The 25,864-nt window shown below is 42.6% G+C and overlaps 3 protein-coding genes across 5 annotated transcripts; all 3 read left to right on the top strand.

Moving 5' to 3' along the window:
- On the top strand, nucleotides 1–1,875 carry id3 (inhibitor of DNA binding 3). The gene is made up of 3 exons (XM_061301068.1): nucleotides 1–405; nucleotides 514–588; nucleotides 1,407–1,875. The coding sequence occupies exons 1-2, from the start codon at nucleotides 94–96 to the stop codon at nucleotides 565–567; spliced, it is 366 nt and encodes a 121-aa protein (XP_061157052.1). The 5' UTR covers nucleotides 1–93; the 3' UTR covers nucleotides 568–588; nucleotides 1,407–1,875.
- A 1,973-nt stretch (nucleotides 1,876–3,848) lies between these two features.
- On the top strand, nucleotides 3,849–10,108 carry e2f2 (E2F transcription factor 2). 2 transcript variants are annotated; one of them, XM_061302055.1, is made up of 7 exons: nucleotides 3,863–4,538; nucleotides 7,462–7,552; nucleotides 7,613–7,832; nucleotides 7,927–8,088; nucleotides 8,168–8,282; nucleotides 8,417–8,582; nucleotides 8,704–10,108. In XM_061302055.1, exons 1-7 carry the CDS (start codon nucleotides 4,290–4,292, stop codon nucleotides 8,979–8,981), a joined length of 1,281 nt encoding a protein of 426 aa, XP_061158039.1. In that variant the 5' UTR covers nucleotides 3,863–4,289; the 3' UTR covers nucleotides 8,982–10,108. The 2 variants fall into 2 exon arrangements, with proteins under 2 accessions (XP_061158038.1, XP_061158039.1); XM_061302054.1 differs by having other exon boundaries at nucleotides 3,849–4,538; nucleotides 7,462–7,832.
- An 865-nt stretch (nucleotides 10,109–10,973) lies between these two features.
- On the top strand, nucleotides 10,974–25,674 carry asap3 (ArfGAP with SH3 domain, ankyrin repeat and PH domain 3). Of its 2 annotated transcripts, none has more exons than XM_061300988.1 (26): nucleotides 10,974–12,820; nucleotides 14,806–14,878; nucleotides 16,053–16,198; nucleotides 16,378–16,452; nucleotides 16,821–16,870; nucleotides 17,168–17,285; nucleotides 18,059–18,144; nucleotides 18,397–18,472; nucleotides 19,055–19,141; nucleotides 19,203–19,312; nucleotides 19,646–19,715; nucleotides 19,844–19,931; nucleotides 20,298–20,346; nucleotides 20,788–20,954; nucleotides 21,062–21,195; nucleotides 21,863–21,954; nucleotides 22,022–22,202; nucleotides 22,538–22,623; nucleotides 22,753–22,868; nucleotides 22,937–23,004; nucleotides 23,074–23,181; nucleotides 23,254–23,464; nucleotides 23,556–23,817; nucleotides 23,967–24,168; nucleotides 24,343–24,470; nucleotides 24,648–25,674. In XM_061300988.1, the coding sequence occupies exons 1-26, from the start codon at nucleotides 12,695–12,697 to the stop codon at nucleotides 24,649–24,651; spliced, it is 2,913 nt and encodes a 970-aa protein (XP_061156972.1). In that variant the 5' UTR covers nucleotides 10,974–12,694; the 3' UTR covers nucleotides 24,652–25,674. The 2 variants fall into 2 exon arrangements, with proteins under 2 accessions (XP_061156972.1, XP_061156970.1); XM_061300986.1 differs by having other exon boundaries at nucleotides 24,343–24,474.
- Nucleotides 25,675–25,864: the final 190 nt, after the last annotated feature.

Below are 25,864 nucleotides of genomic sequence, written 5' to 3'. Positions count from 1 at the left end.
TGTAGCGCTTCTCTTGACATCAACGCGAACTCCTCTCACCAAGGCGGAAGTTAACAATCCGAGAAGACTCTTCTTTAACTGTCAAAGTCCGACATGAAAGCCATCAGTCCCGTTCGCTCAGGAAGAAGCTGCTACAAGGCCGTGTGCTGCATTTCGGAGCAAAGCGTGGCCATCGGCCGGACGTCGAAGCAGCAGCAGCAGCAGCAGCAGCAGCAACACGCGTGCGTGGAGGTGCCGGCGGGTGACATGAACGACTGCTACTCACGATTGGCAGCCCTGGTGCCGAGCATCCCCCGCAACAAGACGGTGAGCCAGGTGGAGATTCTGCAGCACGTCATTGACTACATCTTCGATCTACAAATCGCACTTGAGGCCGAAGAGGCTCCGAGGCGCCTGTCGAAAAAGGTAAGCAGGTTTAACATTTGATTGTATTGATTCATTGGGGTGCGAATTTAAAAATAGTCCAAACTACAACTACGTTTTGTTAATTGCATCTTGCCTCTTCTTTTCTAGACTGCTGACCTGACCAGAACTTTCTCCAAAGATGAAGGGCGTCTGTGCCATTAGGATATATCATGTCTCATCGTGGTAGGTACTACGTTTTTTTCCCTTAGCCATTTAAACAATCTTTATTACCAATGGTTAGACCGGGGATTGTGTTTTTTCCCATTCGGGATGGATAATGGTGGGCAACATGCTGTGCATGGGCCAATATGTGGCCCAGAAGAAAGTAGTTTTCCACCATTAATTATAAAACTCTAATATTCTAATGCAATTATAATAAATATTGATTATTTTGTTGCTTTAAAGGTTGCTTGAATTGACCATTATTGAGATGGTTGTCGTTGACCTGTCCATTTGGACTTTTTTGATCCATTTCTGATTGGATATAGAGAGCATGTATTTTACTGACATGATTCAAATGTGATATGATTATGAATATTCATGAACGACATTTAATAATGTTGGTGTTCTGCTTGAAATGTTCTGACCGGCTGCATTCATAGCCCACGGGCCATATGTCTACCACCCTTCCCATAAAGCTACCAAAGCACATCAAGATGACGAAAAAACATTTTAGTCCCTTCGGTGAACGTAAACAAAGTAGTTGCTGCTGTTCGAGAGCCAAAGAACTGGCTTGGCTTCAATGAAAAAGGTTGTAAGCGTGAAATCACGTGAAAACAAAGTTAAGATAAAGCAGCCCATTGATATGTGTGGACAATCCAAAGCGCCAGCTAATTAAGCAAGACCCGGCTTCCATTTGTAAAGCGGATTCATTGCTATCTGCCCGGGGTTAATGAACGCTCCACGCTCGGCGCCAGTCTGTCTGCGGCGCTGGCCAGGGAGGGGGAGGAGGGAGAAGCAGGAATCTTGACTTGACTTTTTCTTTCCTTCTCTCCATGCAGGTGCAGGGAAACACATGTCTCCACTTCACTGCAGGCCAGAAGAGCCCGCGGGGGGGGTTAAGAGAGGGTGGGATAGGTATGCAGGCGAGATGGAAAGCCATGACTGCTTTTCTGCTTGCTCCGTCCGGGATGGACACATCAACACACCAAAGCTTCATCAGGCCTCCATTTTGGATCCATTCCTATACTGCACCTTGAAATATTTGCATTCCAGTTGTCACCCCTATTTCTTTTCTCACCTCCATACAACACATGTACATATCTAATTGGTGTGTATGTGAGGTTTCTTTTTTTTTTTATTATTATTATAACAATCCAGAAACTCTATAATAGAGTTACTTGTAAACTGTCTGTGGGGATTGTGTTATTTCCACGGATGATATTCCACTGAGTTTCATAAACTCCTTATTGTAAATTTTTTGTGTGTGTAATATGTTGTCATGGAATAAAAACAGTTTTAAAAATAAAACGTGGTTTGATGCATGTGGTGTATCGAGCAGTGTGGCTACCACAGGATGTTTATGGTTGGAAAATCTAAAAGGTATTGCGGGTGGGGGGGGTGGGGGTAATCATTTGATTGAAAATTCACTGCTGGAGCTTTTCAAAAAGCAATATTGAAAATGACAGGCCATGTGAAAGTAAATTTAAATATGCTATATTCTCTGCCTTATTAATTGGGCACTGTTTATAGGAGTTATGACGTCACCAAAAGTCACTAAACTGCTGACTTGAATGTCGTGAAGTTTACATTTGTCATGCAGCGTAAAAATAAACTGGAAGTTAAGGCATTGTAGTTTTTCTTTCAATGTTGAAATGTGAATAAACGACGCCTCCTAGTGGCAGTCACTGCCAACTGACTCGCTCGTCTAACACATTGAATCCATTCTCCGTCCAAATGTATATACGTTTGTATTGTATTGTTTATTGTAAGTTGTCACCCGTATCTCCTCAATTACAAAATGATTTAAAATGCTAAACACAAAGAGTACGAGTATAGGCTAAAATGTTGGGGTTTGGCGCCGTCTAGTGGTATTAAGAAGCTATTTCTTCCATTCTTCATAATACAACACTGACATCTAGTGGTCATATGATCACCCCTCTGTATGTTGTACTGCATACTATGCAGTATTTGCAATAACCTACAAATGACTCAGAAGTCACGTGACACATAGAGGCTTTTTGATTCCCACTGTGTATGTTCATGTTTTTTATTTCTAGCACAGCAGGTTTTTGAAGTATCTTCCTTTTTAGTTAAAATTGACCTAAACTGAAAATAATGAGAAAAAAAAAAATCCGAAAAGTTTCAGAAAACAAGGAGTGCTACTGATTGGGTTTTGCGTGGGGGGGGACAGACCTACATACACAAACTTGAAAAATTAGTGAGTTTGGGGGACTGTTGACTTCTAAAAATATCAATTATTTTGAAACAATGATTAAGTGATTGTTGGAGAACTGATGATGTCAAGGCGCTGGAAGGGGTTGCCAATGGATGCATGGATGGCAGTGGGGGGTCATGTCATATGGCCTAGTGTGTACGTGTGACATGCATGTGTGTATGTGTTAGGGGTGGGCCTGTTTTCATTCAATATCTCCTCCTAGCCAATAAGCAAGAGTGCTGGTGCTGGATGAATCCAATTATCACACAGAAAAACTCTCCTCCTGCCAAGGGCCACAATAGCCTTTGTGTGTGCGCGCTGACCCTTTTTTTTCAAGCTATACATACTCGTATCGAGTCTGATGGAGTCCATGAGGCAATATGTAGCGTTTTCTGCATTTTAGAACATGCCCTCTTTGTGTTTGTTAGGTCATTGTTGCTATTGTGCGCTACATCTTGGTAGCTACATGCAAATCCAATGGAGGACATTTCGTTAAAGGGTTGTTACATGTTAGAATTACACAGCAGTCGGTTCAATAGTAAATATAAATAATATAAATGACAATCACTGATCTGCTGCTGTTGATTCTATTATTTGTACTATGCAATATATTTTTGTACTATTGTATGTGTTATATAGATATGTTTTATGTTTTGTTTTTTTCATCATAGGCATAATCATCACAAATTACTTAAATTAGCACTTTAGTGATATTTAATAATGCTCATTCTCCCTAGTGTATATAGTGTACTGAGTGTATGGTACAATACTATTGTACTGAAATTTCTTGAAAGCTTTGAAATATAACATTTCAAAAAACATCATTAAGGTTATTTTGGTTATATTCTTTTTAATCGTATTCGAAGTATCACTTTTGTTCAGTTTTCATCCCCAGAACAGTGTGTCCCCAAAGGAAACAAAAAGAGCTTACTGCCTCTTTAAGAGGAACCAACTCGCCTCGCCCTCCCCCTTCGTGTCTACTCAACTGTTTTATGCAAACGAGGCAAGCCGAGCGTGCCGCCGGCCAATCAGCGACGAGCTGCCACCGCGGGAGCTCTGAATTTCGCGCGACGAACTTTGGCGCTAAAACGCGGACTTGTTCTTGTTGAATGGAGAAGGGAGCCTGGTGACTTCGGGGCGGATTGGGTCACACTCTCAGCACAGAAGGGGTGAAAAAAAAAAAAAAAAAAGAGCCGGAAGCACAGTCCTGCAAACCCTCGGATATCTTTTGTGCGAACCCGTGGAACTTTAAACACACTTTGGCGAACTTATTTGTACGTTGTACGCAATGTTTTGTGACTTGCGAGGTGTATTTCTGTACACTTATCAGGCATCGTTCGCCTTTTGACTGACGTCACCGCTCGGACCTAACCCGTTGTCGTGTGTTGCGTGTATACTTTGCATGTTATTTGACTTTTAGAACTTGTATTAAGTGTAAACCTTGCATTTTTATATTTTCATTTTATTGTTCGATTATTTATTTGAAACGGGTCCTCCTTGCGGTACAATGATGCGCCTGCCCAAAGGCGTTTCTCCGGCGTCGGGACTTCCGTGCAGTCAACCTAAAATGAAGCTCCTGGCCGGTGAGTTCTTCAGCACCGGCTTGTCCAGCCCGCCCTTGAGCACGGTACCGGTGGGCTACTTCAGCCAGATCTGCCCCAACACCGCCGCGGCGGAACAAAGAGCGCACAGCCTCTACTCGACCCCCCACGGACCCGATCAGAAGCCCATCAGATCGACTACCGGACGGCTGCCGGTAAGGAATCGAACAACAAACCTTGTGTGCCTGTGTGGGTGGAATAATGTGACACTGGTATGCATATTTTACACTGTGTTGACGTGGGGACACACAATAGAGTCAAACATAGTTGAAGGGGTACATACCAGGGAAACAATTACAGTATATGAGGAAATTGGCTCGATTAGTGTTGGATGAATCAATACTTTGATAAAAGTCTTCCGATACTAAACAAAATGGGCTACCAAAATGTTATTATTGGTTCTGTGTGGATCCATATGGAACTATAGCCACTGTGATACCAGACCTGCAGATACACCACATCATATCTTTGATAGGAAAGTTATTGTCATGGAAATATTTTAATTTTTTGGGTCACTTTTATGAGAAGCACAATTATTGACTGATGGAAGAAGTAAAATGAGAATTGTTTTGACTTTTTGTCCATCTTTTTAGCGATGACAGTCATGACAGGTACTCCACCTGTCTGCCTGTGTAACCTGCTCACCACAGGAGGCAAATGGCAGGTTCAAAGGTCATAATAGGCAACTGGTTGAATTAGACAAGCGCAACTCAAGTGGGAAATAAAGTACGATGTGAACTCTTTTACCCCCACCAAGCTGCCCCATAGCAGCTGCTCTATGCCAAATCGGGCCAAAGCTAAAAAGGTTAAGGGGGTGACATAATGGTTATGTTCAGACTGGACTGACCCACCCCTCGTCCTCGGGCCTGCCATCGCTATTAGCCGCCACAAGAGGATTAGTAAGTACAGCGAGGGGGACACCTGCCCTTGTAGACGATGCGGTCGGATATTCCAATTAGCGAAAACAGTGTGTTTAATTTTAGCAGCAGATAGTTTTTATTGTAGTAGTGGATGACAAGTTGCTGATAAGGATGCAATAGACTTGGAGTGTTTTTGGACTGATAGTGGTCTTTACCTCCCTCCCACATGTGTGCACATGCATGTGAAAAGTATGTGGCAGTATTTGTCCATGTTAGGTTTAGCTGAGTTTGCACAAATTTATTAGACCTGATTTAAAAAAAGATGAAATTGCCACCATGATTATGGATGGATATCTTTATTTACACAATATTGTTAAAATTAGCTGAATATGTAAAAAAAAAAAAAATATTCACCCAGTTTTCATTTTGAAATCAGATTGTGGCAATGTATGTTTCACTGCAGTAATTGTTGCAACACAGTCTATTGTTCAATTCCTCTTTGGCTCGATGTCCTCATGTGACACGGCGGCTTGACCAAAGTGCCGGGAATCTTCCAAGTAGTCATATTAACTTGAAAACAAAGTGGCCCTTCATTCAAGCGATAGAGAGTAAAAGGACAAAGTTGAGTTTAGTGTGTCAATAATATCGTAAAACTAAGATAATGTATGACTAAAGGCAATCAGCGAATTGATAGTGGTGTCAATGTACCCCAAAAAAAAACAGTCTTGATTTTTCACTTTCACATTTGACAGTTACTCCTTACTTTAAATTGAGTGGAACAGACGCACAACAGTCAGTGTTTAGCCAATAACAGAAAATGGATAGCTCCTGTGTCCCACGCATAACTGTTGGAACCACCACGTTGGGTTTCTCCAACACTCCAACATTGTTGCTCGATTACAATGATGACAAGGGTGTGGTAGTCAGGGGGGGGGTTAAAAAGTTCTTTGGCAGCCGTTCTATAACTTGCTCATATTCAAGCCTGACAGGAAATGTTTGCTGCCAGTGCTGGTGATGTTATTTTGATGTGACACCAGAAATTCTGCGGATGATCTCAGGGTGTCACGTGATGCTGCTTGGGTGTAACGGCATGAGCAGGAGGGGTGAGGTCACGCTGAGGTTGCCGTGATACTGCAACACTTGCAGATAAAGGGAAAGGAGCAGAGTTTGCTATTTTTCTCACTGGAACTCTGACTGTCCAAAGAAACTACATAGTAGCTTAACCTCCCCTCCTAATGTCATATTTCACTTCTGCTGAAAACCATGTCATGGTTCTAAAAATATAAAAGTCCAATTTGATCATAATGGAGGGGTTCTTATGACGTTTCACATTAGCCCACATGCTTACTATCCATTCAGTAAGTCCAGATGTCACTAGCTAACAGGTGGACGCGTTGTGCTTTAGCATGCTAGCACAATGGCGGCTTTCACTGTCTGACACGACTCGCCACATTTTGCATTGCCAGCTGTCTCGAAAAATTAGCAACAAGTAGCTTCATGGAAATAGCGGAGGAGTGTAGAGTTGCCAAGTTGTTTTTGCTGTGGAGTAAGATAGAGCAGCACAAAATGAGATGCTAAACGTTGGCAGCTTGATGTCCTGCGGCATCCAAACACACTTTCAAAGCTAGCATCAAACCGCAATGTAAAATTGATGCCAACGTATGACCTGTCAAGCAGGTTTGATAGCTAAGGCAGTTCCCCCCCCCCCCACAACCTTTTTTGCACATTAAACAAATCTCACGCAACACCACCCAACAAGAATATCACGAAAAGTGAACACCACTTTAATTGTTCAGCCTTTCACTCAATCGTTAACGCTGATGACAAATCACTAATTAAAAAATTCTGTGAAATGAAAGCATCCCTGCTGTTTTGAAGCCTGATTTTTTATGATTGTGCTGTGTTTCTGCAGTGTGTGTTAAACTGTAAGGGAAAAATGCTTGGGGATTTTTCGAAAGAGTTCAGGCGTTCTGCAAGCCGTGAGTTGAGAGATGTCTTAAAGTCCCCAGCCTTTCTTCCGCCCCCTTGTCTAAGCAGCCCCTCTTGAATTACTTGGGAAAGTTTGAGGGGATGCTTTGTTCCTGCTCTTGAAAGCTGTTGGCACATTTATGACGGGCCTGCATTGTGCCACACGTTTATTATTTAACTGGGAATTCTTTCTTATTCAGTCGGGAGGGCTTGTTACATGTTTAATTTAATCTCTTCTTTTTTTTTTTAGGCTAAAAGGAAGTTGGATCTTGAAGACCCAGTTTTTCTCCCCGAGTTCCGCACCCCAAAAGGCAAAGGCGGCTTTGCGGCGAGTCCAAGAAGTAAGAACTTAACACGGTCCATTTTTTATTTCGGGGTACTAAAGATTGTTTGCTTTTCAGCTCCAAAGTCGCCAGGTGAGCGGACGAGGTATGACACCTCGCTGGGTCTGCTGACCAAGAAGTTTGTGGGCCTCATTGCCAAGTCCCCTGATGGCGTCCTGGACCTGAACTGGGCCACGGAAGTGCTGGAGGTCCAAAAGAGGAGGATTTACGACATCACCAATGTCCTGGAAGGAGTCCAGCTCATTCGGAAAAAGTCAAAGAATAACATTCAATGGCTGTAAGTTGCCCCCCCGGAATTCACAATGACCTCCTCTAGCTCAGGAATGGCAGCCCAGCTTTTTTAGAAAAACTCTAATGAGTTGTTCTGGCAGGGTTGGAGATGTGTTTGAAGGCGGCACCAGCGGAGGAGCGAAGGCCCGAGCGCTGCAGAAAGAGCTCGGAGACCTGGAGCGAGCCGAGCGATCGCTGGACGAGCTCATCCACTCGACCGGCGCGCAGCTCAAACAGCTCACCGAGCACAAAGACAGCCAAAGATATCCTTCACTTAAATCCGACCTCCTCTGGATCTTCTTCGATTGTCTTCTTCTTTGCCCCTTAACCTGACACCTGCACGCTGGGCTACGTGACGCACCAGGACATCCGCTCCATCGGCAGCTTCCGAGAGGAGACGGTGATCGCCATCAAAGCTCCCTCCGAGACCAAGCTGGAGGTGCCAGACGCGGCGGGGGTGAGGAACCGTCTTGTTTGACTCTTGACCATTTGACACTCTTCTGCTTTCAAATAGATTGGCTTAGGGTGGATATTTAGATTCATCCACCCCCTCAAAATAAATCTTAACTAACAGTTCTTTCTTATTGTCAGGGCTCGTTACAGATCTATCTGAAGAGTAGTAATGGTCCTATAGAAGTCTACCTGTGTCCAGAGGAGGGTCTCGAAGACGCCAGTCCGGTTAAAAGTTTGGTTACACCAGAAAAGGCCACTGCAATACCGGCCAGCGCCAGCTGTGTCAAAGTAGAACCTGTTGAAGGTATGTTTCAACTTAAGGTTAGAAGCCACTGTTAAGGTTTTAAAATAGGGCTGAAAGAAGGCTTTGGTTTCCAAACGAGTTCAGTCAGGATGCTTTTATTATCTTCCCCAAACAAACGCAGCAAGCATTTCCACAGCAGCTGCTGCAACCTCCTCCTCCTCATCATCTGCCTCGCTGCTGGATGTGGAGCATCTGCTGGGTTTGCCCCCCAGCTTGCTGCAGATGACCGAAGACCAGCTACCCGGCACGTCCTTCTCCGCCGACCCCAGCGAAGGCGGCGGCGCTCCCTTTGTCAGCTTCTCCCCGAATCTGGACCATAGCGACTACCTGTGGAGCCTGGAGGACAGCGAGGGCGTGTCTGACTTTTTCAACACCTACAACCTCAATGATCTCTTGTAAAGAAGAAGATGACTATACGAAGTAAGCCCCGCCCCTCTAAAAAGTTGTGGAGTTGATTTATTCGTGGCAAAGTCCCACCAACAGGCCGGAATATTAGGTACACATCTAAAATTTCATCGGTGGTCTTATTAAATTTGCAACAACTCTGCAGTTTAAAAAGGCCATTTAAATGAAAACAAAATGATGAATAAATGGGTTTCTCATTACATTTCTAATTTTTATAATCAATGGACAATTAAAAATAAAAAAGTCATTGATAAGAAACCTCAATTTAATTGGCCTTAGTTTGGCATCAAAATAGAATTATTGTTTTTTAATATCAGAAATATGTCCAAAACGGATCTGAGTCAATCATTACATAGAATTGATGAAACAGAAAGAAGAGTTGTATTATGTGTTTCTCTCAGGAATTTTCTTTGCCTCCAAACGTCTTGGCAGCCTTTGGCCCACAGGGGGCAGCATTGTTGTGTGTTAGCTTTAATTGCCCCTTTGTGATGCTTTACAGTAGGTTTAAATCATTGGAAAGGACGTAAGCTAAAGCCATAATACAGCACCCAAAAGATCATCTGCAGTCTTTTTGTTAGCAATGTGAAGTATTTTCAACTAGTTGTTTTTTTAGAAGGTGCTAAAGTGTCATTAATGCCAAGCTAATAATAAGATCAGGCACTCTTGCTTATTTGGAAGCTTTGATTCCAAATTAGCACAAATACTATTGTATTTCTGAGGAAGTCATTTGTGTTTTCCATGAGTATTTGTTATTATAATATTTGATATGTTGGGGCTTTTAGGAATAAGCTAATAGTCCTGTCCTAACAAAACTTGAAAGTGTGTTTGGGTGTGATGTTTTTATTTTTTGCCAGCATGGGCAAATAAGTCTTATCAAGTGTGTGCCTGAGTGAATTAGTTTTATTACTGGTTTTATTTTTTTACTATGTAGATTCTGAGAATTTGTAGTAATTTCAATCGGCAGTGAATTATAGTGTTGTACATAGAGGATTTTGTATTTATACCTATTTTTGCTGAATTGTTTTCATACGGGCATTTTTATTTGTGTATGACATGCAGCACTTAATATTTTTGTAATAATGTGTTTGAAAATGCGGAAATAAATAAATAATGAAGCCATCGCTACATCTCCGCTTCTGCAGTATTTCCCATTTTAGAAAGGAGGACTTGCTCCAAAGATCTAATGAGGAGTGACACTGAGAGAAAAGGTGGACACGAAGCGTGACAATAAACGAGGAGCAACTATGAACCCACTCGGCTGGGTGGACAATGGTGGGTGCGTGGTTTTCTACAACTCGGAATCCCAACAAAAGGCTGTGGACCCCCCCAAAAGGTCAGAGTTCACTAGGTCACCGGTGGAGGGTTTTCAAAGTGTGTTTAGTGAGTGCCAATACAAGCAGACAAGATTAAAAGATTAGACCAATGCTACCATATTTAAATGATTTATTTTTCATTCACGAGTGTTTTCATAAAATGTCGTAATGGCGTCTGTTTTCTGCAAACTTTGTTTCCAGCTGACACCGGGTGCCGATTAGCGCTAAGTGTCTATTAGCCAAAGCGGCATGTTTGGTTAACTGCGGGCTATAAAATGCATCACACACAGCAGACTTTCTCCGGTCTTATATTGCTTGTCTAAATGTGCCCTTTGTGTGCTAGCATGGCAGGAGGTCATCAGTGAACTCCACTATAATGATCTATTATTTAAATTATGGCTTCAGGAAGTTATATTTTTACGCTCCACAAGTAGCACGTAGGTTAGTCTTTCAGCATTTATCTTCAAACATGTCAGAAATGTTTAGTCAGGTGATAAAAAAGTGCTTTGGCGCCACATGTAGACAACCTATGACGAATAAAGTACACGTGTAAGCCTGTCCGTAAATGCATCACGCTGCATTTGCGGTTCACAAACAGGTTAGACAACTAAGGACAGTTTGATGTTTTATTCCCATGCACCACCCAGCTCTATTGTATTTTTGCTGAGTCAGGAAGTCACAGACATTTTGAAAAACGGTCCAACATGTTAAACAACATCAGCTAGCAATGAATCAAATCTCCTACGTCCATTTTATTTCAGTCTCGGTCATGCATGTGGACCAGAAGAGGGGCCGCGTTACGGTAAAACGGTCTCCTTGACGTCGCTCGTAAATTGATAGCAGAACCTGGTGGAGCTGAGTCAACAAGGGGGAATGAAGAGAAGGAAGGGCGGGGGGGTACATGGTCGTCCTCTGGACTGCTGGGAAGTTTACTAATCTTTCGGGAAGATCTCTGCTGCTGCAGGGGTTCGGTTCACAAACGTTTTGCTCGATGGGTGAGGAATTAGCTAAGTGAGGCTATACACAAATGTCGGTAGCAGTTGCAATGCTACAATCTGCCTTTAAGTCAGCCTTTTTTTAGCATACCACTAGAGGGAGCTATAACATATTTTACCTTTTCTTCCACACTTTTCCATCAAATGGTGTCTTCTGCCTTTAGGCTTGGGATCTGGCCAGTATTCTGGTGCTTGGCCAGAGCAGACCGGTTCGTTGGGTTCGACAAAAGCTACAGCGGTTTGTGAAGGCTGCACAAAAGCCGGGCCTCTTTTCAAGGGGCCCCAAAGAAACTGAAGGAGGGTATTGTCGGGACATTGCATGACATCAACCCCGGACGGCCATGATGTATGCAGTATGCATAATGCACCTACATTATACGGACAGAAGTATGTCGACGAGACTTAATGGATGAATTAATCAATAAGTGGGCTCAAACCAATCGGAATTCTTCAGGCATTTGAGGTTTCCGATTCTGTGGGCAAAGTTTGGGGAAGGCACGTACAGCGGCCATAAAGGCATGCTTGGATGAGTTGGTGTGGAATAACTTGAGCCCATCAAACATTTTAATGTTATTTACCAATGGCTGCTAGGTCCAATGGCTACTTTTAAGCAACGTGTGTTTTTGGTTGGACTTTGAAGCCTCGCTTCTTTGTAAGAGAGCTCTGATGATAAATAGATTGTAAGTGTTTTGCGCGTGTGGCCGACATAAGGCATGTTTGTGTTGGCCTTGACATTAGGCGATGTGTAAACATGTACAATGGCAAACATGCAGCAGACTTCATTGCCAACTGAAGGACAAGCGGCACAAGAAGGAGTTTGTCCATTTATGTGTGAACACAGCACCAGTGTTGTTGTCTTTTCCCCCTGTTTTTGGGTCGGCCAGAAATCCGAGCGTGTTTTAAACCAGCTGATGGATTTTATTTATTCAACAATAGATTGCAATACACACTTTAGATTTTTAGGAAACTCTTATGCCATAAAAAAAGTGTACATACAGTGCAGCTAATGCAAATAGTAGCGGCCTGAGCAGTCAGCTGCGTTACCATGGAAACCACACACCATCCAACCGTGGCAAAGGAGAGATGAGAATAAGTTTGCAAACTTGAAGTGCCACAAAAACATTCCCACGTGATGATTGCCTTCGATCCCTCCCCCTTCTCCTTCTTTTTCCTCCTCTTCCTCCTCCCTCTAGTCAGTGTGGCGCACAATAGCGTCAGAGTGTGCAAACACGCACACACACACTTCTTTCAGTTCGGATTCGAGCACACTTTTTGGACACTTTTACGCGCCGCTTTTTGGCTTCCAATGGGAATTAATCGTGCGGATTTTGCATCGTTTCTTGGAACGCAGTGATTTGTATTTTGTTCTTTTTGTTTGGGGAAAAGTTTCGAGGCAAACATGCCGGAGAGAATCAGCATTTCGGACTTTGTGGTTTTGACCAATGAGGATCTTTCGTCACCGGCCACGTCCACTTTCCAGGCCAAAATGAGCGATTGTCGGAGCACAGTGTCCGCCGTGGAAGAGGTGAGTGTCCATGGGAGAGGCGCAGGTTTACCTGCTGCGTGCATTCTGTTGTACTTCCGTGCAATGCTCACCTTTAGACTAACCTACTTATTGCTGGTTACGTTTTGCTGTAAATCTACTCTGGTGTCCCGCACTGGGCTTATTTTTGGTGTTAAAAGGTGTACAGGTGTGGTATTAAAAAAAAAAAAAAAAAATGAATGCACTGTATGTGATTTACCTTGTATGTAACTATCATGTGATTGGTTCGTGGCGCAACATTCTTACTTACCAGATTGTTAAAATCAGATTTCACGTGACAAAATTGTCTTTAATGTTTTCAAACCTGAATGCTAGGTTCACTGAATTGTCTTTATTGTTATGTTAAGGGTATTTTTATATATATATATATATATATATATATATATATATATATATATATATATATATATATATATATATATATATATATATATATATATATATATATATATATATATATAATATTTATATATATATATATATATAATATTTATTATTTAATAAATATTATATATATATATATATATATATATATATATATATATATATATACGTTTTGATGGATGTGTAAATGATCACCCTGGGTTGGATTGGCGAGTGGCGACCAATCCGGGGTCAACTGCAAACCTGAGAAATTGCATCCTTGTTTATAATCAGCAAATCCTTAAATTGTTGGAGCAATAAAATTTGGATGGACGCATTGTATTTTTACAGGCTTTTAGCTTGAAGACCTGTTTTTCCCCTCTTTGTTTGTTAGTCTAAATGCTCTTCTTCCGAAGCTTCTCAGCCAAAGGAAGAGAGGCAGGGGAGGCTGCCGTGAACTTTGCCATTAAGCAAATAATCTGCATCAGTTAGTCCTTCCTCTCCTATCTTGTGCAAAACAAGCAGTCGACTCTTCTTCTGGGACATCTTTGCAGTCTTGATGAGTCAGCAAGAACATCACAGCGTTATTGAAACCCATTTGGACATGATCAAATCTTTTTTTTTCCCTTGCAAAGTCGGCAAGAACATCACAGCATTATTGGAACCCATTTGAACATGATGATTTTTTTTTTTTTTTTTGCAAAGCATATCAGTGTCAGGACATGTCGAGTAACGGTGAGAGGCTAACATGTGGACATGATTGTGGTTTGCAGTTTAGGCAATAGCTCCCCCCTTCTCCCCAAGTGCACTTCTGGAGCTTGCTTACTAACCAACTATGAGATGACGAATGTTTTTCATATAACGTATCATCGCTGTCATTTCCAGGAGATGTTTTGCTAGAATACTGTAGAGCAATTTTCGCAAATACATCATCATGCCCCCAACATGGCAGTTGGTGATAAATATTACACCTGCTTGTACATTTGCCCCAAGCTTCTTTCACTCAGAGATCCTGCCAATTTTAATTACAATATTTTATTAACTTTCCTGATGATCTTATTCCCTCTAAGTTATTTTTTACGTCGCATCATAGAAATAATTGAATCGATTCAGAAAGTCATGAGAAGTGACGGAACACGCAAGTGTGAGTTGAAAAAAGCCGTCTGGCCACGTGTAAACACCAAATAGTCGTTTATCCTGTGCCACCAACACACTCCACTTTAATCACTTTCCCATTCTCTGAGTCACATCTCACAACATCCCACTCAGCCTTTTAATTAGCGGACCCAAGCTTGAGGGTTAGCGGGGGAGATGGGAGTGAACGTCACCAAAAAGTGAGCGAGGGCGCCTAAACGGGACCGCCTAACAACACAGAGTCTCTGTTAGGTCTGAATTTCTGCCTCATTAAAGTTGTAAAGTAACGCCTTATGTCTGGATCAGCGGAAAAGCGTGTCTGTGTGAGGTCGAGTAAACAATTTTGAAGGCTATGTCATAAAATTGAACACAAAATGGATGAATGGATTGTTTAGATTTCCAATGTCAAGTTCAGAACATGACAATATGCAATCTTAGTTGGCTCCTAATTTGTTGTGTTGTTTTGATAGTCCCTGGAGATGGATCACGTCACTCTACAAAAGATGAAGAAGATGATCAAAGCTATCTACAACTCGGGAATCAGTGAGTGTTCAAAATTTGCCGCCTCGCGTTTAATTTCGTCACACCGTTTTGCGCTGGCTAGACCTTGCTAGTGTGCGGTGTGTCATCTGTTGATGTTGACACTGTGTCTGTCATTTTTTTTGTTGACTGGGTGTGAAGCAAAAAAAAAAAGAAATCATTCATGACCTCAATTAGTGCAACAAAGTGTCTGGAGGTGTTTTGATTCATAGGGAAAGGAAATGAAACGTTTGACGTCATTTTGTGAAATTGTGGCGGATGGCCAATGTCAACACTATTTTGCAAACTGTCCATTGTGGTCAGTTTTATGAAATTAGCTTTGGATCTTTTCAAAATGAACATGGATAATGAATTCTTAGAAATAAATCCAGATTTTGCCCTCACCGCCGTTAAAAAGCCTCTCTTGAATATTTCCAAAATGAGTTAGTGGGGCAAAGCAGTATTGTCTGGCTCACTATTTGGCAAGCGTATCTAAAAACATGTCCGCGTGTCTGAATAAATGTTCCGAGACCAAGGTGCAAATAGCGCGCGTGTTTTCCGTCAGCCGTCAGTAATTGTTGTGTGTGTGTGTGTCGTTGAGTAACACATAGCTGCTCCGAGGACGTGTACTCGTGACGTTCTCTAAACTTCCCATTCCAACCCAGAAGTGAGTGAGTCAGAGATCTGTTGACCAGAATTCAGCCAAGCATACAGCATAAATTGGAATTGTAGAAGAGGGTTGATCGTAAGCGCCCGCCTTCCACCATGATGTTGTTTCTCTCTTTAATCACTCTCGATGGAAATCGTACATCAACGCCATGAGTCAGCTGACCTGCAAGCCATTCCTGGCTCACATCTGCAAAAACACACATATATGCCATCGAGTCTTCCCTTCCCGGTCGCCAGAACCTCAAAGAATTTGACTGCAAAGTTGAGTGTGTGTCAACAGATGAGCTGTAAAGATCCATTTCATGTGCACATTGTGTGATACTTTCACGCATGTCGTCTGTTTTCAATCTCGTAACCGCTTTGAGGTCACAAGAAAGAAAGGCCACAGAGAATGTCATTTTTTTTTTCCACAAAATAATTCCCGAGTGCAGAGGACATATGAAAGTGTTTGTCTTTTGGCCTCACTTTTGAGTGCCCTAATTTTCTCTCTTTTGCATGGCTCTGAATAACATCATGTTTATTCTCGTAGCTCACATGGAAGCCAAGGAGCAGTACACGGAGGTCCTGGAGAACCTGGGCAACAGCCACCTGAGCCAAGACAACAACGAGGTCTCCACGGGCTTCCTCAACCTGGCCGTCTTCACCCGAGAGGTCACGGCCCTACTCAAAAATCTGGTGAGGAACGAAGGAGGGGTGGAGGACATTGTAGCTGCTTGACATTAATTTAGGGCATTCTGGAGCACCGCCTTTTATTTTATTTAGTGCATGACCTCTTATGAACCTCCTTGTAACACACACACCCAGAGTTGAAATCTTGATATATGGTACTTGTGCTGCGCTCTGACACATTCCAGGTGCAGAACCTCAACAACATCATGGCCTTCCCTCTAGAAAATGTGCTGAAATCGGAGCTGCGCGACAGCAGATTGGTGAGTGAAAAGTCCCCCTCGATAGTCTCCAAACAAGTGTTCGACCCGCTTACAGTTCAATTCGAATGAAAGAAGAGCACTCGAGGGTTAGGAAAGTCAGTGAGTGATCTTAATAACATAAAAGAAGAATAGTCGTTGAGTGATTGAAGACAATTGGGGGATCAAAAATTCCAAGCAAATATAACCTGCTTATTGTTTGACTGTAACGGTCACCATGGTAGCAGACAAGAGTGACCTCAGCTAATGTCAGTGGTAGTTGGCGGAAGCCGGTTTAGCCAGATAGCAGACGAGTTAAGTGTTAGCTGAGCTCCGATGACGCTCGGTGCGGTCGTTCTTCAAACGTATTAATAAAGCTGTGTTTTCTTCAGGAGCTGAAAAAACAAATGGAGAGGAGCTGGAAGGAGTACGACGTAAAAATGTAAACACCGTACACAAATTGATTCTAAAATACATCAATTAAAAACAGCCACATGTTTTAAATAGTAACCAGGCTTACTTAGTAGTTGTTATTTGAAGTAAGTGCTAATGCGAATTTTTGCTAGCCCATCAATGTTTTGTTAAATAAATGTGTGTGGTTATTTCTTTATTCGTGACTTTTTTTTTTCCAGATGTTTCGCTTGTTGAAATTTCCCTTTCATCCTTCGCTATTTGTAACCACACCGACTTAAAAGTCACACTTGATTGATTCCACGCCGTACGTCATGTCATGCCTTAGAGCAAAACTGGAGAGGGAGCGCAAGGAGAAGGGCAAGCAGCTCATCCGAACGGAGGGATCGGACGGAGGAGAAGACATGGAGAGGGAGAGACGGACTTTCCAGCTGCAGATGTGCGAGGTGAGTCGCCAGTACAAACAACACCTTGCCCATACCTGAAACCATTTTTACCCGCAAAGACATGGGTGGTCTTTTTCTTCTAAAAAGCTTCCAAAATGAGACTTCCAACTTGTTTTATCGGAAAATTATGAGGGGGAGGGTGTTCCGGGGGGAGTCAGGCTGGGATCCAGTTGGCTGAATTATTGTCATCCATTCGGAAGAGCCTTTTGCTGGTCCAACTGAATTTTTTCACAATACACAGCTGGACCTGAGTCTGCAGTTTCCAGTCTGGTGTCAAAATATTAAAAAGATCAACCAAGTGGATGCTAAAAAACCTCCAAAAGATTTCAAAGATCTATTATTAGGTTCCTCAGGGTTCTTTTCTAGGGCCTTCTTAATCCATCCATCTAATGTATCAATCTAGCCTAAAAAGTTCTTATCCAAACATTATTTCGGCCATGACATGTATGTTATATATATCTAATGTTTTTGGGGCTCAACTTTCTGTCTGTCCTCCACCTTCTATTCCTGATTGACAACAATTGAGGAGGCGGTTCAGTTGGAAAGTGGAATTTCCACAAGCTGCTCCACCCAACCGGCGAAGTCTCTGCGCGCGTGTCATCTCTCCCAAACACAACAGAATAACGTCATTACTTGCACCCAGTGGAAAAACATGCACACTATCGTCATCCGTTTCATTTGCACAATCTCAATCAAATTTCTGTGATTTGCTGAATCATCAATCAAAATGTCAACAGTCAAAAAATATGGGGGACATTGTTGTGTATTTTCAGTACCTTTTGAAGATCGAGGAACTGAAGGTCCGTCAAGGCCCGGATCTCCTACAGAGCCTCATAAAGTTCTTCCAAGCCCAGCTCAGGTTAGCCATTTTCGCTTGCTGCTGTACTTTCCACCTATCAACAGGGTGTCACATAAGGGGGGGCGGGAGTGACGGAACAACTCGTCTAGTGTCCGTCTTGGCCTGAAATTCTTTTTCTGCTGTTGGTTAACCATCTTGCAAAATGGACCCATACCAGCGGTTTGAAGCGGACTGCTTGAGCGTGTGATGTTATTTGGACGCCATGAGTCAGCCTTTCTTTCTCTCTCCCCCCACTCCCTCCTCTGCTCTCAGTTTCTTTCAAGACGGTTTGAAAGCAGCAGAGAATCTTTCTCCTTTTGTGGAGAAACTGGCGTCTTCAGTTCACACGGTAATAAACAGTCGCTTTGTGCCTGTCCTTTTTTTTTTTTTTTTTAACTCTCTAAAATGTTGAAGAAAGAAATGGATTGAGGATTGTAATGTTGGAAGTGTTTTTGGAAAAATAAAAACAGCTTGACGTAAAGCTGGCTGAATTTCAAATGAAGTACAAATGAGAAAAGGGAGGAGCTAAGTTTAGCCTGGGTTATTAAGGAGAGCATTATGAACCGCATTCATCTTTTGAATCTCAAACTAGCAAAACAAGCAAAAACAACTGCAAGCACAAGTCGAGATTGTTATTGGAAGACATATTTCTACCGTCAGCATAAGGTGGAACGCCAAAGATTCCGTCAAACTTTCCCTTCAAACTCTCCCTGGCTTGTTCCGCTCTGCTCAGACCTGCCCTGGAAAGGTGGCCAGAAAAAAAAAATCTGTTTAGATGTTTTTCTGGTTTGGCATAGGCTGATTCAATTCAAGTACACATTTGTTGTAGTGGAAGTCATAAAAATGAAATTTAGATCAGCTGTTCAAGATGGCTAACACGCCCATCTTTTCTTTTGATGATCTTTTCTGATGTTGTTGATTTTAACGGTAGGTTCGGCTCGACCAGGACGAGGAAGTCAAACAGCTCACTCAGCTGAGGGATTCTCTCCGTTTGCTCCTGCAAGTAGACGGCAAAGAGGTAAATCTTGAAGCGTTAGCGGCACGTGCAACATGGTGTCATCATTTCTTTCTCCTGCCAGGAATACCTAAATAGGAAGAACTCGGGTAACGGCTACAGCATCCATCAGCCGCAAGGCAACAAGCAGTACGGGACGGAGAAGTCGGGTTTTTTGCTCAAAAAGAGTGACGGGTGAGTCAAATCTGAATTATATCTGAGAGATGCTAGAAATAAAGGAACAAGAAGGGGGAAGGTAGTCATGATGATGGGGGCAGGGTAAAGAGGGTCTCATACTTGGCCTTCCTTTCCGTCCAGCTGGTTTCCATTACCCTGACATGAAGATTCAAACAGGGGCCCCTCCTCTAAATTTAAGTGGTTTTGTTGAGTGGACCCAGCTTTTGGACACAAACAGAAAACTTACGTACACTTAGAGAACATGCATGTTGTCCCATGTGTATGAAACAGGGGAGGGTTAAAAAGGGCTTGGCAGAAATACTTATCGCTGCCATTATTTTTCTTCAAAAGGATCAGAAAAGTGTGGCAGAAGAGGAAATGTGGAGTCAAATTTGGCTGTCTAACCATCTCTCACAGCACGGTAAGGGCCATAAATCAAATGTGTAGAACGCAAAACAACAAGCAGTGGTGAACCTGCAGCGGTGAACCTCTTTATTTATAGCACCACATAATAATAATAATATATTTTTTAAATGTGTGTGTTTTCAGATCAACCGACCACCGGCCAAACTCAACCTTCTGACCTGTCAGGTGCGACCAAACCCGGAGGACCGCAAAGTCTTTGACCTGGTTACTCGTGAGTTTTATCTATGGTCCTTAACTCTGACTTCTTTAGTATTCTTCTTTTTTTTATTTTTTTATTTAGTTTAGCTCTTATACTGTAATGGTATTTTATTATATTTTATTATTTATTTAATTATTATTATTGTATTTTTATTACATTTTTATTTTGTACTGTTGAATGAGAATATTTGTTCCACTTTTTTCCTCAATGATATTTTTTAAAAGTCATATAAGTAAAATGTCATTCTGAGTCAGCCTCTTTTTAGTGACCTATTAAACTTACTTTCACTTTCACTTCTCGCCAGAAGTTGGCTCAGCTTTTTCAGTTAAACTGTCCAACCGTCACTTTTGAAAACAATGTCAACTTTGTTTACCCCAGATAACCGGACATACCATTTCCAGACAGAAGACGAGCAGGAATGTGTGATGTAAGAATTAGATTTCCTTATCTCCTCCTCATTGTGCTGCAGGTCAGCACATGTCATGCTCTGTTAATATTCACCTTAGGTGTGTGTGCTTCAAGGTCGACTGTATGAATAAAATAAAAAAATAAAAAGTGAACATTTTTATATTCCATTTCATTAGATAGTACATCTGTACCTAATAAAGTGCATCCAGGGTGTCATCAGATTTGGACAACAATAGTGGGAAACTAAAGGACATTGTAAAGGGAAGGAAAGCGCCATTAATAAGATCATTTTTAGTCCAGATGGTCTTGGGTGGGAATTCCCTCTGTGCCTATCATGCAAGAAAGCTTTGTGTGTTTTCATGTGGAAATGGGGAAAAGTACACAATGGACAACTGGATAATTAGTTTCATGTTTTATGGCACGTGTCACACTCATTGTCTAAAAATCGTCATTTGGTCAGCTGGGTGTCGGTGCTGCAGAACAGCAAAGAGGAGGCCCTGAACACGGCGCTTGGAGGAGACCAGCTCCACCTCCAGGATAGCGGCCTGCAGGAACTTTCCAGAGCCGTCATTGGAGAGCTTCGTCACATGCCCGGGAACGAGGCCTGCGCCGACTGCGGAGCGCCAGGTCACAAGACTTTTAATTTCAATGATTGAACGTGAATGGCATACGGAAAAGTCTGATTTGTTTCATCATACGGCGTTCTTATGTCGTTTGACTTTTGACCCTCATAGATCCAACATGGCTGTCCACTAATCTCGGCATCCTGACCTGCATCGAATGCTCGGGGATCCACAGAGAACTGGGTGTCCATTACTCCAGGATCCAATCGCTGACGTTGGACTTGCTGAGCACCTCCGAGTTACTGGTACCAATGTCATGCACTAGAGACAATAGAAAAAAAAAAAACAGACCAAAATAGAACGCAAGCTCACACGTATTTTGATGACTTCTTCACGCCACATTGCACAATAGAAATAAATGTGCAGAAATGATCCATGTCATATGAATATGTTCGCCGTCTGCAATGGAAATAAACAGTACCACTAGAAATAGTCCACAGTCAAAAAAAATTCACGTGTGCTATGATTATGCCATCGCTTTTGTCATCGGTAATGACTGATAACTGCCGCAACAGAAATAAACACAACAACTGGCAAAGTCGTTAAGGAAAATTAAATTGATGGCTCCTTTTGCTGCAATGGAAATAAATATTTCAACTAGAAATTACCCACAGTCCAAAAAATGTCCCAGGCATGCTCCGTCACGCTCGGGCAATCATCCACTTTCTAATTATTGATAACTACCACCTTGCACAATATTCCAGATTCAAATCATTTTGATTCAAAGAGCGCTTTAAAAACAATTGCAGGTGAAGCAAGGGGATGAACACAAATAAAACAGACAGGTGGACAAAAACAATAAAACAGTAAAAAAAAAAAAAAACACTTTGGAAAGGGCTCTAGTATTGTGCCTTGTTGAACGCCATAATGTGTGTAATAATTCACAATGTAGCATTTGTGTGTGCGTGACAGCTGGCAGTTAGCATTGGCAACACAAGATTCAACGACATCATGGAGGCGGGTCTTCCAAATGACGCTGTCAAACCTTTACCACAGAGCGACATGTGAGTTCGGTTTCTTATTTAAAATACCATCAAATCGTAAATATTGAATTTAAAAGCGCTCTTCCAGGAATGCCAGAAAGGAATACATTGTGGCCAAATACGCCGAGCGACGCTACGTCCTGCGTCGGGAGAACACGGAACCCGGCCAGCTGTACGACGCCGTGAAAACTCGGGACATGACGTCTCTGCTGCAGCTCTTCGCCGAGGGGGCGGACCTCGCCAAACCGCTCTCGGTGACTGATGGGCAGGTGAGGACCAAGTGCAAAAATAGACAAATAAGTGATTGTGATGTCATTGGATACATTTCTGGAGAACATTAAAAGGAGTTTCTGCTTAGTGTTAACCGAGTGGGCGTTAAACTGGGTGACTTTGTTTGTACTGGTTGGACGTCGTTTGTTTTTTCAGCTTTGAGGCCGGAGCTGCCGTCTCCGGAGAGTGAAGGAGACAAGCTGGTTGAATTACACGCATGCTCTCCGTTGCTTTGTTTTGCTTTTATCTTCTTGTCGTCTTGCATTAATCTGTACGGTGTTTTCAGATGTTTATGTTTTGCCCTTCTAATGTGTCTTCATGTTTTCCCGTGAAGGCTCTGAAAGAAACCGCTCTTCATCTGGCCGTGCGTCTGGAAGAAAGAAGCTCTTTGGCCATTGTGGATTTCTTGTGCCAGAACAGGTCAGACATAAACAGAAGGTGGCATTTTCTGACATTTATAAAAAGTGGGAGGGGCTGTGCAAGTGGAAATATATATCCAATATGGAAATCTGCATCAAGTGACACTTGATAACATTTTTGCCTCGACAGCAACTGCTTGGAGAAGAGGACCACGGAAGGCAACACGGCTTTGCACTACAGCGCCCTCTATCACAAACCCGAATCACTCAAGTTGTTGCTCAAAGCCAAGGCCACTCTTCATATAGGTACCACCTACTCCATCTCGTTATACATTTGGACAATTATTGTGAATATTTGGAATTGTTGTGTTTAGTGAACTCCGCGGGAGAGACGGCCATTGATATCGCCAGGAGGCTGCAGCACACGCAATGTGTTGAGCTGGTGAGATTTCCACACCTTGTTTATATCAAATACTTTTTTTAATTGTGATATCTGTGTTTGTGTGAAAAGTTGGAGCTGGCCCACAATGGAAAGTTCAACTCTCAGATACACGTGGAGTTCATGTGGGACACTCAAGCTCAGGAGATCTACGACAGCGAAGACGACCTGGACGAGAGGGTAAATATGCCGCAACCCTGAGGTGCGGCAAGGCACACATTTTACACGAGAATTTTTTTTTTTTTCTTGCAGGTGAGCCCCGTACCCAAGAACCGCTCTCCGGTGTCGTCAAATGGAAGCGCCGGAGCCCGTTGGAGTGTGATGAGCGGCGCGGGCGGGAACACGGGCAGTCGACCTTGTCAGACCTACGAGAACTTGGAGTTCCTCTACAGAAATTCACTGGTCAACGGCGCCCCCAGCGTATCCGTGCCACCGCCGTTGCCTGTTAAATCCACCCCGAAAGGTAAAAAACATGTTGTCATGGTAACCAAGGAGTCTCAGCATTACAACCTGTGGCGCTTGGTCAACAGCTTCTATTTTCTTCTTCCGTTTAGGTCGCTCTGACCCGCAGCTGTCTGTCTCAATGCCGGACGTGAGTCTTCAAATTCCCAGAAGAGCTTCCAACCCGTCCGCCAGCACTCCTGGCTCGCAAGCCAGACAGAGCCCCCCGTCGCCCGCCGTGGAAAATCAGACCCCAACTGGAAAAGCTAGCAAGGGAAGCAAGTCTCAGAGACATTCCGGGGAAGTTCAAGTCGGCACTGCTTGTGCTTCTCAAGGCACCACCGCCTCCTCCCAGAACCACATTGGGCCTGTTAGGTAAATTTAAGTTTCACTTTTTTTGAGATTTTTAGCTGTGTGTTGCTTCTTTGAATATTAATTTTTCTGACCTTTTTTGTCTTATACACCCAATAAATAATTTATAGATGCAAAAATATGCATGTGACTGAAATCCAACTTCCTTCCAGTTCTGAGAAGACCACATCTTATCGTCGCACCAGCAGCGGAGGAGGCAACCAAGGCAAATGTGCCGTGTTGTCTCCTACCAGCAACCAAGAGGAGCCGTATTGTACTCTGGGGGGGAATTGCGCCGGGCTCGGCCAGGTACCCATCGCCCCGACTTCTTCTCCTGGCGTCACCCCCGCCCTGCGACCACGACGGAATGCGATGGTAAGTACCACTTGCTGTGGCGCCCCCCTCTGGTGTAGCTGATAATGACACTTTGACCCTTGACCAATTACACTTATCCCACAGTCGTTTTAGAATTTCACCTAAAACCAAATTTGTTTTCCAAAAGTGTCCTTCTTCAAAGGATTTTCTCATTCTATACATTTTGACCATCAGGTTTCAGGCAGCAGGAACCCCCAGAAGCGAGTCAAGGCTATAGTGGATAGCAGACCCACCAATTCAGAGCAGCTGACCTTTTTTAAAGATGAGACCATTGTGGTCACGGTCTCTACTGACCCCCACTGGTGGGTAAGTGCAACTACCCGCTCTTTTATTAAGGTTGTGTTTTGGTTGTCTCGAAATCTGAGTTTGTTTATACTTCCTACATGGCTTTTTATATTTTCGCTGGGTATACTTAAGGTGAATATTTAGTGCATTATTTTGATTTATTTTTTTAAATGTATTTATTTCTGTTTCAACAGGTAGGTTACATAGAAGGGGACTCGTCCAGAAGTGGGACCTTCCCTGTTAACTACGTCCAAAAAGTGGCAGATGAAATACGTCTGCGAAAAACAAACTGAACCAGCATCAGATGCTCGATGGCTTCTTTTTTTACATTTCGGTGACCAAGTGGACTTGCATGCGGTTTTCCAACATGGATTTACTCAAACTGGAACACGGTGAGCAAATTCAGGACATTACCCGCTAGAGGACTACACAAAGGGATTTGAAATTGCAGACAAGGAATATAAAACTTTTAAAATATGACCTTCTCCAACCTTATGAACTTTTCTCAGTTGTCTAAAAAAATTCTATTAACAAATACTGATGGTGTTAGCCATACACAAACATTTCCTTACATTCCGAGCCTATCCATTTTAAAAATGCACTTTAATCTCACATGGAAAATCTCCTTGGAAATTGTCACCATCCAGTGTAAATTACTTGCTATATCAGTGATTAGTGAACAAAGTTCCTGAAAGTGTGTGTGCATCATGGACACACAGTTGCACTTATTGTACATATTGTAAATAGCTACTGGTATTTAGGATTTTTTTTTTTAATACTTTCATGTCACAAAAAAATTATAATCCATGTAATGTGGATTACTGTACATACTATCTGATGTGTATATATGTCTAAACTGTTTCCCCCCCGACGTCCGCAATATTTGTCTGTTTATTATTGTGCTCAATTTGACATTTATTGTCGATTGTGCACATTTAATGTGTCTTTAATAGGTCCACGCTGGACGCTTTATTAGGTACCCCTTCACACAGTAGGAGTTGATAGCCGTCACGTACCAGACGTAAGTAGAGCAGAAGCGCTAAAAAAGAACAAAGCTGCTAAGTGCTTCTTTTCGCTCGATACAAGCAAAAATCAATTCAATTATTCAGTGCGGCCGGCGCTAGCTGCACGCGTTCCAAACATAAAGCGCTTCTTCTTATCCTGTGAGCGTTGCGTAACGCACGGTATGTTTGAATAAAATAAACACACTGCTGTCCATTGCTTTTGACCACATTGTGCACTGCCCTCTAAACCCTGGATGGATTTTTGGCGCTAGTGTGTGCACAACACACCGTGCTAATCCGCGAAAAGCAAACAATGAATACATCTCTGGGTTTATTTAAATGGATGGATTATTAGTGGCTCTGTTTTAAAGCCAACTGTGTAAAATGAAAAAAGAATGTTCAGAGAT

This window comes from Syngnathus typhle, linkage group LG16 (genome assembly GCF_033458585.1).
Source record: "Syngnathus typhle isolate RoL2023-S1 ecotype Sweden linkage group LG16, RoL_Styp_1.0, whole genome shotgun sequence".
Lineage (NCBI taxonomy): Eukaryota > Metazoa > Chordata > Actinopteri > Syngnathiformes > Syngnathidae > Syngnathus > Syngnathus typhle.
The sequence above is the reverse complement of the archived record's forward strand: the minus strand, read 5'-3'. Positions and strand labels throughout refer to the sequence as shown.

Bases quoted from the DNA above. Each gene is read 5' to 3' on its own strand.
- id3 (XM_061301068.1), top strand. From the start codon at position 94: ATGAAAGCCATCAGTCCCGTTCGCTCAGGAAGAAGCTGCTACAAGGCC. The intron at 406-513 runs GTAAGCAGGTTT...CTTCTTTTCTAG, and splicing joins CGAGGCGCCTGTCGAAAAAG to ACTGCTGACCTGACCAGAAC.
- e2f2 (XM_061302054.1), top strand. From the start codon at position 4,290: ATGATGCGCCTGCCCAAAGGCGTTTCTCCGGCGTCGGGACTTCCGTGC. The intron at 8,089-8,167 runs ATATCCTTCACT...TGACACCTGCAC, and splicing joins GAGCACAAAGACAGCCAAAG to GCTGGGCTACGTGACGCACC. The intron at 8,583-8,703 runs GTATGTTTCAAC...AAACAAACGCAG, and splicing joins CAAAGTAGAACCTGTTGAAG to CAAGCATTTCCACAGCAGCT.
- asap3 (XM_061300986.1), top strand. From the start codon at position 12,695: ATGCCGGAGAGAATCAGCATTTCGGACTTTGTGGTTTTGACCAATGAG. The intron at 19,142-19,202 runs GTAAATCTTGAA...TTCTCCTGCCAG, and splicing joins TGCAAGTAGACGGCAAAGAG to GAATACCTAAATAGGAAGAA. The intron at 23,182-23,253 runs GTAAATATGCCG...TTTTTCTTGCAG, and splicing joins AAGACGACCTGGACGAGAGG to GTGAGCCCCGTACCCAAGAA.